The 13193-nt window shown below is 35.7% G+C and overlaps 1 protein-coding gene across 1 annotated transcript in view; it reads left to right on the top strand.

Moving 5' to 3' along the window:
• The first annotated feature begins 2839 nt into the window (after nucleotides 1-2839).
• The window catches only part of ZFAND6 (zinc finger AN1-type containing 6), a 16626-nt gene continuing 6272 nt past the window's right edge, over nucleotides 2840-13193 (top strand). Inside the window, exons 1-3 of the mRNA XM_042782430.1 lie at nucleotides 2840-2993; nucleotides 4444-4552; nucleotides 5415-5515. Of these exons, the coding sequence (XP_042638364.1) occupies nucleotides 2840-2993; nucleotides 4444-4552; nucleotides 5415-5515 (364 nt within the window). The remainder of the gene's footprint in view (nucleotides 2994-4443; nucleotides 4553-5414; nucleotides 5516-13193) is intronic.

Genomic DNA, 13193 nt, shown 5'->3' with positions numbered 1-13193 from the left:
GGGTGCTTACTAGCGTTTTCTGCTAAGAATCCTACCTTTGTTTTAGTTGTGAGTTTTTCTTTTTGGACAAGTTTCCACTTTACACAGGTCTTAGCTTTTGCAGATTTTATATAGTTGTTTTCCTTGAAAAGATAGGCTCACTTCATTCATTTTCAAGAAAATATCTGCCATGTACTCAGGTCTCAATAACCAGAATTTGTCAGTTGTTTTTTTCAAATAAAAGTGTTCTATGAAGAAAGCAACTAGTTCAGTTCTCAATTCGAACAGTTGAAGAAATACTTAAGACAGTCATCATAAATCAAGAGTCCTTTTATGTGTACTTTACAGTTTATTATGAAGAATATTAACAGGACACACACTCAAGGTCAAGATTTAATCAAATGAATAATTTTTACTTTGAGAACAGGGTGATGAGGAATATGATAATGACTTGTCCTGCAGTTTGGTGCCACTATCTTGATTTGGCTCCTTGATAAGGAGTCAGTAGTTTTACCTACCATTGCATTTACACTGTCAGAGTAAATGTCAACATGGCACATAATTAGTGTGCTTATGAAAATAGCTTTGACTTTCCCAGGGATCCATGGACCACACTTTGACAACTACTGATTCAGAGCATGAACTCTAGAGCCAGACTACCTGGGTTGAATCCCAAACTCCATCTAAGCTGCTCACCTTGAACAATTGCCTTGATAACCAAAACCAGAAAAAGACACTATAAAAATAAAACTAAAGACCAGTATCCCTTAGCAACATAGATGAAAAAAATCCTTAATTAAATATTTGACATTAGCTCTTCTATTCCATCATAATTATTGTGTTTAAAATTTGATACAGATGTTTATAGTGCTATGGGAGAAAAAGGGAGAGAAGAAGATTTGCTTCCATGGAATAACAACGATATTTGCAAAATGGCAAATTGTATTCCTAGGCGAATGCATTTTAAAGGCAAATGCTAACATTGCTGCTTTGTTTTATAATCTAGTCAAGGGCATTATATCTCTTAGTTCTGAGATTTGCATTAAAACTCCTCTAATAAACTCTTTTCAAATAACTTAGGTGAAGTAAAATTTGGTAATAGTAAACAGTGAATGTTTTTTGCAGTTTATCAATTCAAGGAAAATTCAGTGGTAGAACATTTTCCTCCATTGGTTAGTCTCATTCTTCATGATCTTTGAGCATAAACTTCCCTGTAAATACACATATACTCATTTTGTTGTAACCCTTATTTAGGAGGTTTTGTTTTTTTAAGATAAGAAGAACCTCTTATTACCTTGTGCCATATTATTCATGCCAAAGAACCATTTGCTTTATGGGGAAAATGGCACGTGGGGTTCTTCCATCTCCTAAAATTGATTATTGCCTTCATTTGGTTGCCAAACTGGTTCCCCAGTCACAGCATCACTTGACTGGTTGGTTGACTTCTCTGTCTACTTAATTTTATATTGTATTTTTAAACACTTTAAAAGAGCAATGTGATTTTTATTTTCCCAATTAAGCAAGCATTATCTATTTTTTTTAAGATGGTTTTTTTTTATTAGAATAGTTTTAGGTGTACAGAAAAATTGAGAACATGGTGCAGACTGTTACCATGTGCACACATACATTTTCCTGTAGTGCCTAAGGCATTTGGCTGCTAACCAGAAGGCTGGCAGTTCAAACCCACCAGCCACTCCTTGGAAGAAAGGTTAGGCAATCTACTTCCGTAGTGATACTGCCTAGGAAACCCAAGGAGGGGGATCTCTATGAGTCGGATACGACTCTATGGCATTGAGTTTTTTTGGTTTATAAACATCTTACGCTGTTGTTTTTAGGTGCTCTTGACTTGATTCTGAAGCATTATCTTTATTTTAAGAAAATTTTAAAAGTACGGAAAGACATAAATCTGAGGGGGTAAGAAATCACTATTAGCTTTGCCACCCTTTGGTGTGTTCTTTCTTATCCTTTGTGATGATTGATAGATGCTCTTTTTGTCCAATGAGCAACACATTTTAAAAATATTTCATACCATACCTTTTCTTTATCGAAAAGTATTCTAAAATATTTTGAATGACTGCATTTTTTTTTCATTGATATATACCGTATTTTTTTTTAAAAATCTGTGTTCCTAATGTTGGACACAGAGGTTATTTTCAGTTCGTAAGCATTGTAAGTATGCTGTGAAGCTCATTTTTGTACATTATTCTTTGTTCTTTTTCTGATTATACCCTAGAATAAGACCCTCAAAAGAGAATGACTGGTTCAGAGGTCAGTCTTTTACAAGGCTCTTGAGGTGAATTTCTAAATTGCTTTCCAGAAAAGTTACACCAGTTTCTCATTTCACCAGCATTCTGCCCAATTCTCCCTATCAGCATTGATAGTATGTTAAATGGTTTTTTAAAAGAATAAATTTCATAAGGTAATGCTTGAACTTGGAGCAAAAGTTGAAATGCTTAGAAATTAAGTAGTGTATGCATAATGAAACTTAAAATGTGTGTTTCTCATTAGGAGAGGCCAAACTGAACTAGACTTAAAAGGGTTTTCCAAAATATTATGGTGGTGTGAAATCTTCATCACAGACAGATGAATATGTTTGTCTAGGAGTTCTGTATTCTTTCTGAGCCAGTACAGATCTGCTTGTATAGAGCAGATTAGAGAGAGAAATTCAGTGTGTGTCTCTTTGATCTTGATTTTCTCCTAGTCCTCCCCTTAGTTGGGATAGCTATGTAGAGAGTGGATTAGGGGTATATACATGGGTTTTTCCTCTATTATATAAAGTAGATTTGAATAATTATGTTACAGTTTTGTGACTGAATTCTTTGCTAATTTTGTGTAAATTTCAGGTGTGCAACAGAGGAACATGGCTCAAGAAACTAATCACAGCCAAGTGCCTATGCTTTGTTCCACTGGCTGTGGATTTTATGGAAATCCTCGCACAAATGGCATGTGTTCAGTTTGCTATAAAGAACATCTTCAAAGACAGAATAGTAGTAATGGTAGAATAAGCCCACCTGGTAAGTAAGTCTGTTAAAACACTGTATTGAAATATGCTTGTCAGCCCAGTGCTGCTTAATAAATTTTTCTCCTCCCATATTGTACTTGTTGAACCACATTTGTATCAGTATATTTTCTCGTTACTGGATGAAAGTACCTTCACCCATTGAAAATAACTACTATAACCCATTCCATAGTCTTTTTCCTGTGCTGCGGCACTCTTTCCACTTTATTAAAATAAAGGCAAACCTCAAGTATATATAGCTACCTTCCAAAGTAAGGTAAGAAAGTGAGGGCTATTAAGAAGAACCTTGGTTGTTTTGTTTGAATGCCTTACAGCCAGGGTAGTTGTAGAAGGAAAGAATGGATTATAGATAGCCACAGCTAACTTCAGAGAAATCCTTACTCCATTTGAAAGGAGAAAGGGGGTCTAGTGGGGCTGACTCAAAGTAAGCTGTGCTCAACCCACCTCATTTAGATTCCTTATGCTTTTTTAAGTTAAAGGATTCCCCTAGAATTGAGATGGGCTTTTGTTTCAGTAAAGGAGCTCTGGAAGCGCAATGATTAAAGCACTCAGCTGTTAACCAAAAGGTTGACTGTTTGAACCAACCCATCAGCTACTCCGTGGAAGAAAGATGTGGCAGTTTGAGAAAGACTTCCTGCCTTGGAAATCCTATGGGGCACCTCTGTTGCCCTATGTAGTCATTGTGAGTCGAAATAGACTCGAGGGCAGTGGGTTTTTCGTTTCAGTAGTTGTAGATGAAGGATCATGAGGATTCTGAGTATAAGATTTACGAGAGGAAGATAAAATCTAAGATAGTTCTTATGTAGGTTAACGGCCTAGTGTATAGATTTTTGTAGGTAATGGAAGTACAGACTATTACTTAGTTCGGAAGTACAGACTATTACTTAGTTCATTTAAAATTTTATGTGGGGTCTTTCTTATTGTTTCTTTTTCAAGCCAAAGGCGGACTGTTTCATTGAAGTCCCTCTAAATGTTCTTACTCATTTTTTCAAATGAATATAAATTGTTACTTCTTTTTAATTAAATGGTTATCTGCATTTCTGCTATATGAAGTACAGGGAAATTATATTAAGCACAAATATTAATTCTGAACCTATGCCTGCTTTACTCTTAAATTATCTTTTATTTTAAATATCTCGTGCACTAATACTTGGAAGTTGTTTGGGAATTAATATTTTGGGTTTGAGTGATAATAAGGAATGAGAAATAGGAGTTAATTTCATAAATTATACACAGCTTATGTATCTTCCTTGTTAATATTAACATTTATTATTAGCAACCTATTGAAAAAGTTTTAATTAGAAATAAAGAACTAGCATTATGTTACATAGTGAAACAAAATCTGTATTCTACATTTTGTGGAAAATTGATCTTGATTTTTTTAGATAAGGTCTTGGACTGCCCAGAGTACAGAATCACTAATATGAAGTGTGGTACTCTTACAGCAAATTCTGTCAGTAGTCTGTCTGAATCTTTACCAGTTCAGTGCACAGATGGCAATGTCCCAGAAGCTCAGTCATCATTAGATTTTACATCTTCATCTATGCAGTCAAGGTAAGCTGTCGTCTCTGAACTATGATTGGAAAGCTAACAAAAAATAAATAATATTTTCATATTTGAATTATTCTATTAAGCAAAGCTGTATAATGCCACGTTAGGAAAAATTTTTTACCTAGTTATTACTGACTTCTTAAAAAGGCTTTTTATTAAGGGTGATGTGTCTTGTTAGATCAGATTTGCTTTTCCGTCTTCTTTCATTTTTCCTTAGCAGCAGCCTGACTCATCACTGAAGTCTTTTTGAAGCATGTTAAATTAGTTCTTCAAATTTTACTCCTAGTCTGCAAATACTGTTACATTGTATTAAAAAATATAATCTGGTGCCAAGTTCTCTTTGTTTAATACCATGATATAACCATGTTAGTTTGTATTACACTACCTTTTTTTTTTTAAATTTTGAAGTTGTATCAAGAAGCCTGAAAATGTTGACATATTTGTTTCATTTTTATTCTGTTAGTAATTAGATACAAAGTTTCCACTCTGTGGGTTTTAGGTTCCCCCCCACACACACACACACACACACACACACACTTCATGATAGGAAATGTTTGGTTGTGTTGGGATTCCTTAGACACGTCTTTATCATGCTAGTTTTCCTTTAGTGAATTCATGTGGTACTTGAAATACACAGAGGACACACTATTGCTTTGTTTCTAAAGCAACAAACTTCTGATCCAAATTAGTCTCCAGTTTCAAAGCTCTATGGTTATGTTTAAGTTATTAAAAAAAACATATCCCTGTTAATGCTCATCTTAATGATCTACTTGGATTTGTTGAGCTCTTCTTATACAATATCACTTTAGTTAATATTTACTCATGAAGATCATCTTTTAAAATCTAAATATTTTTGCTTTTCTAGCCCTGTATCAAATCAGTCACTTTTATCAGAATCTGTAGCATCTTCCCAAGTGGACAGTACATCTCTGGACAAAGCAATACCTGAAACAGAAGATCTGCAAGGTTTGTATATGAACTAGCATATTTTGTCATCAGTTCAATAGTTGAGTTTTATAGACCAGGCACTGTACTAGGCATAAATATTTAACAAAAAAAAAAAGCCTACGTAGAATGGATGTTTTTGTATTTCTTTTCCTTATGAAGAAAGTATTTTTATATCCGTAAGTATTTAATTGAAATGTTGAGAGCCATTTTCTACTTATATATGTATCGTTGGTATTAAACATACAAAATTCAAAATGTATTTAGTTTGAGAAATATAATTGACCAAATAGGTAGGTAGTGGTGGTATACTATTCTGTTTTATTATTTTTGCCAGTTTAATCTAAAAACTATTTTCTTCTCAGCAGAGTGGGATTGCTGATTTGAAGGGAATGTGTTTCTCCTGTTTGTTTTTTAATTTAGATCATGTGAGACACTATAATTTGTCTGGCACTCACGACTTTGTGGCTTAATGGTATAATAAACCAAAAAACAAACTCACTGCCATCGAGTCAATTTAGACTCATAGAGACCACCATTGGGTGTCTAAGATGGTAAATCTTTATTGAAGTAGATTGTTCCATCTTTCTTCCGCAGGGCGGCTGGTAGGTTTGAACCACCAGCCTTCCGGTTAGCAATCGAATGCCTTAAGCACCACCGCACCAGAACTCCTTTAACACTGTAATAGTCCCATTCAGTTACTTATTTTCATAGCATGGTGCCTCATGTTCTTGCCCACACTTTTTATGTCTCCATTATATGAATCAAAGTGATTTAGGGGCATTTGAGAATTTATTTGAAGTGATTTAGAAAGACTTGAGAATTTGTATGAAGGTTTTAGTGGACAGAGAGTGCAGAGGAGGGCAGTTAAGAAGCTGTTAAATAATCTATGCTTAGTCAATTATATTCTGCCCCCATTTTTATTAAGCCCCCAAGAATAAGCAGTATGCCATTCTGCCTGTAGCATGGTTTAAAGAGACAAGATACCCTGACCAGTGAAACTTGACATTGTACATGGTGTTTTACGTGGTGGCGATAAATACATCTGACAGTTTTAACTTAAATATGCTTAATTTTTAATTTAGCTGAGCTAGATAACTCTCCTTACTCTGATTTCAGGTCCAACAAATGCCTAGCATAATTTGTCTATTTGTGTAGCTTTTGTTAAAGCAAGAGAATGTAATGTCTGGTTAACATAAATATTCTAGTCCACCTAACATATTATTATAAATTTATAAATACTACAAGTGAATAATTTTTCTTTTTAACTTAAATAGAAAAGCTTAAGGAAGGGACATCCCAAGATTTAGATACTGACTGGGCATAGGAAATGAGAACACAAGGGTGGTGCTAAAGCTTTCAATTTTAGAATACAAATTGTCCCCTGACTTACCACCTATTCAAGTTATATTGGACTGCACATACAACCATCCTTTTTTTTTTTATTTTTTTACATCTTATCATTAATAATATGTACTGTGTATTAGTGTTCCAGCATGTAATTTGCTGATGATATCATTCTCAGATGTAATGTTTCCCAAAGACAAATAAAGATCTGATTTATAAAGATACTGATAATGAAAGGGAGTCAGAAGTATTTGACTTATGTCAGAACTGACATACAATGTAGTAGTAATTGGAATGGAACCCTGTCATAAGTCTGGGACTACTTGTAATGGCAGTATGATTGGACAAAATTTTACATATTAAAGAAAAAAGTAACTATCAAGTCAATTCCAACCCATAGCGACCTGATAGGACAGAGTTGAACTGCCCACAGGGTTTCCAAAGCTGTAAATATTTAAGGAAGCAGACTGCCACATCTTTCTCCTGCAGAGCAGCTGGCAGGTTGGGTTTGAACTACTGACCTTTTAGGTCATCAGCTGAGTGCTTTTAACCATTGCCCCACCAATGCACCCTCATTTTAGATATAGTTCATTGTAGGTGATCAAATTTCAAAGGGAAAGGGCTCAGTTACAGGTTGTAGGTAGGGTAGTAGGCATTTAAATGTGTGATCAGGATTATGCCTGAGATTTGAAAGTCCTTGGCATAGGTTAAAAAATGAGAGCAAGGTTAAAAATGAGGAACAACAAGGAAAATAATGAGCCAGCAAAGTTGCAGGGGAATTAGCTATCTAGATTTTAGTTAGTTTTTTGGTCATGATGCCAAAGGAAAACTGTCAAGAAGCAGAGGTTGCTTAGCAATATTGAGAGAGAGATGTTTAAGTCTTGGAAGATAACAAATTTTACAGTGTTGGCAATGAAAAAAAAAATACGAAATTTAAGGATATAGTATTCATTTTTTTAACTTTGTAATTTTTGCAACTTTGGCAATGAACATTGTAGGTGAACTACCATAATATACTTTTATACCATTTATGATTTTTGGAAAATGACAGACCTCTCCACTTACCACTGAGTACATTAATGCAACAGGTAGTCCTGAGACCAAATGGGGAGAAATTGTAGAGGGTTTTTAATATAGACTCCTTTTTTCATGTATAATTTGGATACTTTTAATTTAAACTAGTATTAACTTTTATGTCTAAAGAAAACTTAGCATTCATAATTTCAGCATAGTAGAATCTTCAAAAATTAGGTAAAAGTTTCACTTGAATTTGAGAGTATTCGTTTTCAGTGTATGAAATCAGCCTCAGTTTTAAAAAAATGTTTTAGCCTATGCTGTTGAATTGAGAATGCCTTCTTCATTTGTTATATACACATCCGTGTGTGTGTGTGTATACACACTGGTTATACACTCATATGCACTTAAAATTTTCCTGTTGGCAGTGTGGTAGTTCAGTTTGTGTGCTAACTTGGCTAGGCCTGGTTGAGTGGCGAGGCAGCTGGATGTAGTATATTCCCCATGATGAGACTGGTAATCCATTCCATGGTGGAATCTACTGTGAATAGCTGCCTTAGGGAATGTGGTCTGCTTCCTGTATATAATGAGAAGCTTTGGGGAATGGTCTCTAGCTTATGGCACACTTGGATCCTGCATGTAGCCATGTCATTGTTCAGCAGGCTGCCATGCTCTGCTGACCTTGGAACTTATGATGGACTTGAATTGATGGCCTGCCATGTGGTTTGGTAACATCAGGACTGTGCCATTTTATTTGTCGACCTTGGGCTTGTTAGCCTCAGCAGGCAGTAGCTGCCTGAGTGAAGAGATGCATCTAGCTTCAGCGGGCTGGGAGCAAGAGGCAGAGCTGAAGCCCAAGGTCGAGGGGCTTTCACATAGCCCCTCTGGCCCTTTTAACTTGGACTTAAAGCCTCCAAATTGTGAGAGAATAAACTCCTGTTTGTTAAGGCCAACCCATTTTTCGTATATTCTTGTCAGAGCGGCACTAGGTAACCAAAGCAGAATAAAATGAATACAGGAAAAAAAAAATTTTTTTTTTCTCTCTATTTAATAGATGAAAAGAGACATAAGAGGTCTCAAGTCCTGTGGTCATTTAAGCTGGACCTGGAACCTAGTCAGTCAGCTGACTTTAGGCCAGTATTCTCTCCTCTAGGCAATTGAACTGGGTCATGGATATATGTGTTCCTTTGCCACATCCAGCTCCCCCTCAGATCCTAGGATAAGTTCAGCTGATTTGGTGAGCTTAGCCAGGTATCTCTTTGCTTCCATTATCACTGCACGTGCACCCCCCAGAGTGATATTGGCTAGGAAGACCTCCCAGATGGAAGCATGTGTTAGAGTAGTACCTGTGGTACCTAAGCCAGAATTTCCTAACTTTTTTTTTTTTTTATTGGCGTTTTGAGGATAGTGTCTCTGAAGCAGCTTTTTTCTCTGCAGGTATTCTGCTTATAATTAGGATATGCTGCCACCAGGTGGGTGGTACTGCTTTTATTTTGACCTCATGGCTCTGAAGAGTTGTTCTCTTGTTAACTGAGAATTTAATGTATTGCTGCGTGGTTGTCATTTAACTATGCTTTTTAATTTAAAAAATAGCAGTACTTCACACACTGTCACTTAGGAATGTAAGTCAGATTTCTAGTTCACAAAAGCTAGCTTTTAAAAATAAAAAGCTTTCAAGCTTTTTGATGTATTCTAAACTATCATACCAGACTGCCTGCTTTATCAAACAATCGGCTTAACTTTGATTAACCTTTCAGAACCTCGTATCTTGGGTCATAATAAAAAGGTGGAAATGTGATTCAATTATGATGTGTGCATTCATGCATCATGTGTATAAGTACTTGACACCCTTATTTAACTTCTCTGAGTCTTCATTATTTTTGAAGGAGAATAATAACTGTTGGAAGCAAGGTTGGGCAACCTACTTCTGTAGTGATACTGTCTTGGAAACACAAGGGGAGGGGTCGCTATGAATTGGCTCTGACTCCACCGTAGTACGTTGCATTTTGTTTTTACCTATATATTGGGTATTAGAAGTCAGTGAGGCAATGGAGATTAGATGAGATGTGTTTTATAAACTGCAAAGGATATTCTTACCCTATATAATGCCATAGTGATTTTGGAGTTACAGAAGATGGAATAAGAATTGTGACACTCTTCTCAGAACATTATTTCTCTCCGAAAGGTATCCATCCCTGAATCATTCTAACAAAGCTGAGTTATTGTCACAGACAGTGTAGGTGGGGATCACTGCACTGAATCCAGATTGAACTAGAATTTTCAAGCTCTTTCAATTCTGAAGGTTCCTGACTTCATATAAAGTCCCTTTGTCAAATTAGTGATTCATAACAATAAGAGGAGAGCAATGTCTTTGGACTAGTTAAAGAAAGCTGTATGGATTAAAAATCAGGAATTTCTTCTTATTTTAAAAAATGGGAATTAAGCTAGTGAGAACAGCTAAAAAATCTTGACAAAAATAAGGACAGAGTTGGAGAACTCAAAATTTCTGCTTTCAAAATTCACTACAAACTACATTAATGAAGATTTTGTGGTTCTTGCTTAAGAGCACACATATAAATTAATGGAAGAGAATTGAGAGTCCACAGATAAGTCCTTACATTTATGGGCAAATGATTTTCAACAATGGTGCTAATAGCCATGTAATGAGGAAAGAATAATGTTTTCAACAAATGATGCTGGGACAGCATCATATTCCCATGCAAAAGAAGTGAATCCCTACTTTAAAACCAGTATACAAAAATTAATTTAAAATGGCTCAAAGATCTAATTGTAAGTGCTAAAACTGTACTCTTAGAAGAAAACTTAAGAGTAAATTTTCATGCGCTTGGATTAGGCAGTAGTTTCTTAGTTATTATCTGATACCAAAAGCAAAAGCAGCCAAAGAAAAAATAGGTAAGTAGAACTACATCAAAATTTAAAACTTCATTGCTTCAAAGGACACTATCAATAGAGTAAAAATACAACCTACAGGCTGAGAGAAACTACTTGCAAATTATATCTAATAAGGATCTGTTGTTGTTATGTGCCGTCAAGTCAGACCTGACTCACAGCAACCCCTCCTTGGGTTTCTGAGGCAGTATCACTACGAAAGTAGATTGCCCCATCTTCCTCCGAGGAGTGGCTGATGGGTTTGAACCGCCAGCCTTCTGGTTAGCAGTCAAGTGCCTTAGGCACTATGCTGCCAGAGCCCCCAATAAGTATACGTAATATATAAGGAACTCTTAACAATTCAGTAATAAAAAGACAAATAACTCAATTAAGAAATGACCACAGGATTTGAATAGACATTTCTCTGGACCAATAAGCACATGAAAAGATGTGCAATATCATTAACCATCCAAACCCCAAAACCAAACCCACTGCCTTCGAGTTGATTCCAACTCATAGCGACCCCTGTTGGGCTTCCAAGGAGGTAAATCTTTATGGAAGTAGATTGCCCCACCTTCCTTCTGTGGAGTGGCTGGTGGATTTGAACTACCAGCCGTCCGGTTAGCAATCAGATGCCTTAGGCACTGTGCCACCAGAACTCCTTGTCATTAACCATCAGGGAACTGAAAATGAAAACCACAGGGTATCATTTCGTAACAATTAAGCTCATTGCCACTGGGTCAGTTCTGACTCATGGCGACCCCCATTGAGTTTCCAGGGCTGTAAATCTTTATGGAAGTGAAGTGCCTCATCTTCCTCCCATGGAGCATCTGGTGGGTTTGAACTGTCAACCTTCTGGTTAACAGCCAAATAAATACCTTACCCACTGTGCCACCAGAGCTCCTTTCATACCCACTAAGATAGCTGTAATCAGTAACTACAAGCATTGGCAAGGATGTATGTGGATAAATTGGAACCCTCTCATACATTGTTGGTGGGAATAGAAGGCAGTTTGGCAGTTCTTCAGAAAGCTAAACATAGAGTTACCATATGACATAGCAATTCTCTTTTAGCTATGTATCCAAGAGAATTAAAAGTATGTGTCTTAACAAAAACTTGGAGACAACTGCTCATAGCTGCATCATCCATAATAACAAAAAGTAGACTTAACCCAAAGTCCATCAACTAATGAATAGATAAACAACATGTGGAATATCCATATAATGGCATAGTATTGTCATAAAAAGGAATGAATGAATCTTAAAAAAATTATTCTAAGTAAAAGAAGGGTACAAAAGATCACATATTGTATAATTCTGTTTATATGAAATCCCCCCCAAATAGGCAAATACATAGAGACAAAAAAGTAGATCAGTGTTTGCCAAAAGCTGAGGAGGATGGAAGAATAGGGCTTTCTTTCTGGAGGAATGAAAAGGTTTTATAATTAATGATGGAAGGTGAATTTTATGATCTGTGAATTATATCTAAAATAATAAAAAAGTATAGTAAAGAGGAATTTTTTTTTTGGAGGAGAAATTGTGAGAGTAAAAGCAGTCAGGCAGGAAAACATGAAATTTGGAAAATAAAAGGTCAGTTGGAGCTGTCTGTTTTATATGTGTTGGAACTAAAGCTGGAAAAGCTGCTTTGAACTAGATAATGAAAATTGCTGTGTTTGGATGTAATTGATAAACAAGGAAGAAAAGGAGTTTGAAGGTTTTCCTTTTAAGATGACATGAAATTGTGTTTTAAGAGGAATGTAACAATTTTTGCTCCAGCTAGCTAATATAGAAACATCTTTCTGGAGCTACTCTGTCCAATAAAAAGTAAAATATTCCATTAAGAATTTTCATATTGATTACATTTTGAAATGATAAAATTTTAGATATATTGGATTCATTAAATATATTATTAAATTAACTTCACCTGTTTCTTTTTACTTTTTAATGTGGCTACTAGAAAATACCAAATTACAGTGCTCACTTCAGCAGCACATATACTAGAAAATACCAAATTACTTACATGACTCAGGTTTCTATTGGACACTGCTATCAGAGAGGCTTCTTTTTCTCTTGAGCATTTAAAATTTTCTCATTTTCCACAGAAGTCTTGAACTAGGAGTGACTTAAGGATCATTTGGTCCAGTTCCTCCTTTTGCATATAAGAAAATAAGGTCCAGAGAGGGAAAATGAATTTTATCCAGTTGTCACTGTGTATGCATTAATTCAATAAGTATCTCTTGAGCACCTCAGTGTCAGCACTGGCTATACAGCCATGAACAGGAGTAGTCTCAGACCTCAAGATGGTTTTAGTCTAATGCTTGAATGAGGAAACTTGTCATGACTCTTTGAGGGAAAGGAGGATGTATGTTATACATTACATAGAAAACTGTACCTCCTACCGAGCCCAGGCAGATATAGGATACTGTTTGAGGTTTATGTATGAATATTAT

Source organism: Orycteropus afer, unplaced genomic scaffold (genome assembly GCF_000298275.1).
Source record: "Orycteropus afer afer isolate SDZICR_OR568_19922 unplaced genomic scaffold, OryAfe1.0 scaffold00313, whole genome shotgun sequence".
NCBI classification, from domain to species: Eukaryota; Metazoa; Chordata; class Mammalia; order Tubulidentata; family Orycteropodidae; genus Orycteropus; species Orycteropus afer.
Note: the sequence above shows the minus strand (reverse complement) of the source record. Positions and strands in the feature narration are given on the sequence as shown.